General features: G+C 33.0%; 1 protein-coding gene across 1 annotated transcript in view; it reads left to right on the top strand.

Annotated features, from left to right (window-relative positions):
- Nucleotides 1–487: 487 nt before the first annotated feature.
- Nucleotides 488–3,239, top strand: part of LOC108379474 (nuclear transcription factor Y subunit beta-like) — a gene marked incomplete at its 3' end in the record, with an annotated part of 6,031 nt that continues 3,279 nt past the window's right edge. Inside the window, exon 1 of the mRNA XM_017635827.1 lies at nucleotides 488–869. Within this exon, the coding sequence (XP_017491316.1) occupies nucleotides 765–869 (105 nt within the window). The remainder of the gene's footprint in view (nucleotides 870–3,239) is intronic.

The raw sequence follows: 3,239 nt of genomic DNA, 5'->3' as shown, positions 1-3,239 counted from the left end.
CCCAAAAGTTCGACCCAAATTGGGGGAGATCAGAATTCGTTTTAGAGGTATGGTTCCTTCGGCAAAGTTTCTTATTTTGATCCCTAGAATATGATTTTCACAGAGCAATGAGCGATTTTTTTGCCTCCCCACAAATCGACCCGGCCTAATGTATAAAGTACCCAGTATGTATCTGCATCTGTCCGCCCTTTTCAATATGATTCGAGGCAGCCGGCTTCATTTTCGTAATTTGAATATAAAAAATTTGGGTTAAACAGGGAAAGCATATCGTTTAACAAAGAATGACTCACTCTCACTAAATGATTGACAAAAAAAATTAAGTTTTGCAGAAAATAATACTTTTTTGTTAAGGAAAAAAAATTGAAAAAAATGCAACAGCTATAAAAAAAGGTTTGACTACAATTTGGCGTTGGCGAAAAGTGCAACAACAGAAAAATTATCTCTGCTCAGCTTTTAATTTTTGCATATTTTTCACTTTTCAGCAACGAAACAAGATACACCAAAAAATACGCATAAAAAGTAGAAATTTAAAACAGCTGCACTAACGTAAAGCATCGGCAGAAAATAAGTGAAACTGCAAAAAATAAACAATCTAAGAGTTTTTTTTTACAAAACTGAAGGAATCAACGAACAAGAACAACAAAAGAAACCAAACGAGTTGAAAGAAAGTATTTGAAAGCACAAAAAACAAAACACCCGCTAACATTACATTGAATAATTATTTATTATCAAAAAAAAGAACAACAATACGCGCACCGGCCAAAATGTCAACTAACAACGATATTGTCACAACTGAAAATGCAACGGCCACTGCATTGCCAATGTCACAAATGCAATCTGCAGCAGCACCGACACCATCAAATGATCAGGTAGGTACGCGCCGCACCACCCATGTGGCTCAATGCTAACGGGCAGCAACACAAACACCAAAAAAAAAGCACACGCTTACATTCAAACACACAGTGTATAACTAACAAATGCATAATCCAATTGCATTATGGCTTTTCTCAATTTTAGTGTGATTTTTATGTATGTAATATATTCTGCACTTAATTGCTGTTTGGCATACTTTTGGGCGTTGGCCCGTTGTTCCTGCTTGTTTTACTTAGTAGATAAATAGTATGTAGTTTTTGAAATTTTTGGCACGATTTGCTCGATTATTATGCTAATGTTATTACTTTCCTTTGGTTTCATATATTTTTCCAAGGTACTTTGCTGAATAATGAACAGCTATTACACATTTTTAGCACTTTTGTGACTTTGACATTTTTTAGTGGCCAATCATTCAACAAAAATAAATAAAAAATTCTACATCTGCATGACAAAAGTTTTAATACTCATTGAATTTATTAAGTGCTAAATATCGATTGATAATGGTTTTGTAAATTAAGGATAACTCTGTTGATTTTCTAAGCAAATTGAATACGCTGAAAAAGTTTGCGAAATCCGGTAGAGCTTTTTCGAAACTTCGAAATTATTACCTATGAAGCAGTGATATTGTCAGAAATGTTCTATTCATATTCANTAAAAAAAAAAAAAAAAAAAAAAAATTCTACATCCGCACGACAAAGTTTTAATAGATACTCATTAAATTTATTAAGTGCTAAATATCGATTGATAATGGTTTAGTAAATTAAGGATAACTCTGTTGGCTTCCAAGCAAACGAAGCACCTTATGTGTGGTATGTGGCTCCAAAACCAGCAAAATTTTCTAAGCAAATTGAATACGCTGAAAAAGTTTGCGAAATCCGGTAGAGCTTCTTCGAAACTTCGAATCTTTTACCTAGGAAGCAGTGATATTGTCAGAAATGTTCTATGCACATTCCATAGCGTTTTCCTACGAAAGTGCTTACTGCGCAATCAGTGATAAAAGTAAATTGCTCCAAAAATCGGTCACACTTTCGATTGGCTTCAAATTTTTTTTTATGGGTTCTATACATGTGTTCGAGGAATTTTTTTTTTCGCTTTTTTCTTTTGAGATATGATCTGTCAAAATTTGCATTTTTTCGCGATTCTGACTAATCATGTGCTCCTTCAAATCGTTCTATCTCGGGTTCTGTTGATCGTAGAGACTTCGTCTTAACGTCATTTTAAAGCTAAGAAACGACAAAAAAAAATATATAATTAAAAACATTTTTTCCCTCCTTATAAACTCTTGCCCCCTAGATGAAAGGCTGGCTACGCCCTTATATACAAAACATTTAGAGTATTTAAACCGTAGGTATATCATACGGTCAGTTTGTTCTTTCTATGGTTCCATAATAATGACTCCAGTATCTTCATTTATGTATATTATAACTATCATTATCTTATAAAGAGAAGTGTAATTTTTTTTTATCTGAACCTAATAAAGTTAGGAAGACGAAATTCGAGAATGTAGTAGTTAACATATTAGTCCTTGACATATATTTTGTTTTCAAAAATAGATATTGGATATATGTAGATATTTTCCAGGTAATAGATATTCAAGGATAAAATTTTAAAAGAACATTTTCTTTGCTTATTTGTCCTGTTGCACCCAAAAATTAACTTTTTTTCTATTCTACAGAATTTTTCCTTTTAATTGATACCCATATTGTTTTTTTACAATGCACCACATCTTTTGAATATTTATTTTATTCAAACATATTCTAGAAATTTCAAAGTCCTTTAAAAAAAAAAAAAATTTGACGTCAGAGAGAAAAAATAAAAACGCAGTTTTACTATATTTAGCAGTTTTGTGAATATATTGATTTTTTAGTGTGTAAAATTGACTGTTGCACGGTGTTATCGTAGCTCTTCTACTGCCACTCGTATAGAGAAAAGAAGCGTTTTTTTTCATGAACGAAATACGTTCAGAAATCTACCATTGCCGCCCAAGCGGCGATCTTTATTAAACAATTTATTTTTTTGGGAGCATCTCGGACCAAGAATCGAAACTGGATCCTGCCTCCTTGATATTTCCCGCTGGTTCGATGAAACCAAGACCTGAATCTGTTTTACTCCAAATTCTTCGCTTCCATTTTGCTGATACATTGTAACATTGAGGTTTTTTTGTTACTACCATAAGTAACCTACTACAAAACCCCGATTCAGTTAATACACAACCACTTTTGCCTTTTTAACATTTCATTTGTCAGATAACGAGCTTATTGCTTTCCTGTTGCCATTTTGTATCGCTCACCAAAGCTGTGTCAAGAGCACCTACCATAGTTCTTACCCCACTTTTGTGGTTTTAATTTTGCTCAATGCGGCTTATA

Source organism: Rhagoletis zephyria, unplaced genomic scaffold (assembly GCF_001687245.7).
Source record: "Rhagoletis zephyria isolate East Lansing unplaced genomic scaffold, Rhagoletis_zephyria_1.1 Rzeph_scaffold_16475, whole genome shotgun sequence".
Classification (NCBI taxonomy): Eukaryota; Metazoa; Arthropoda; class Insecta; order Diptera; family Tephritidae; genus Rhagoletis; species Rhagoletis zephyria.
This window is presented reverse-complemented; position numbering and strand designations above follow the sequence as displayed.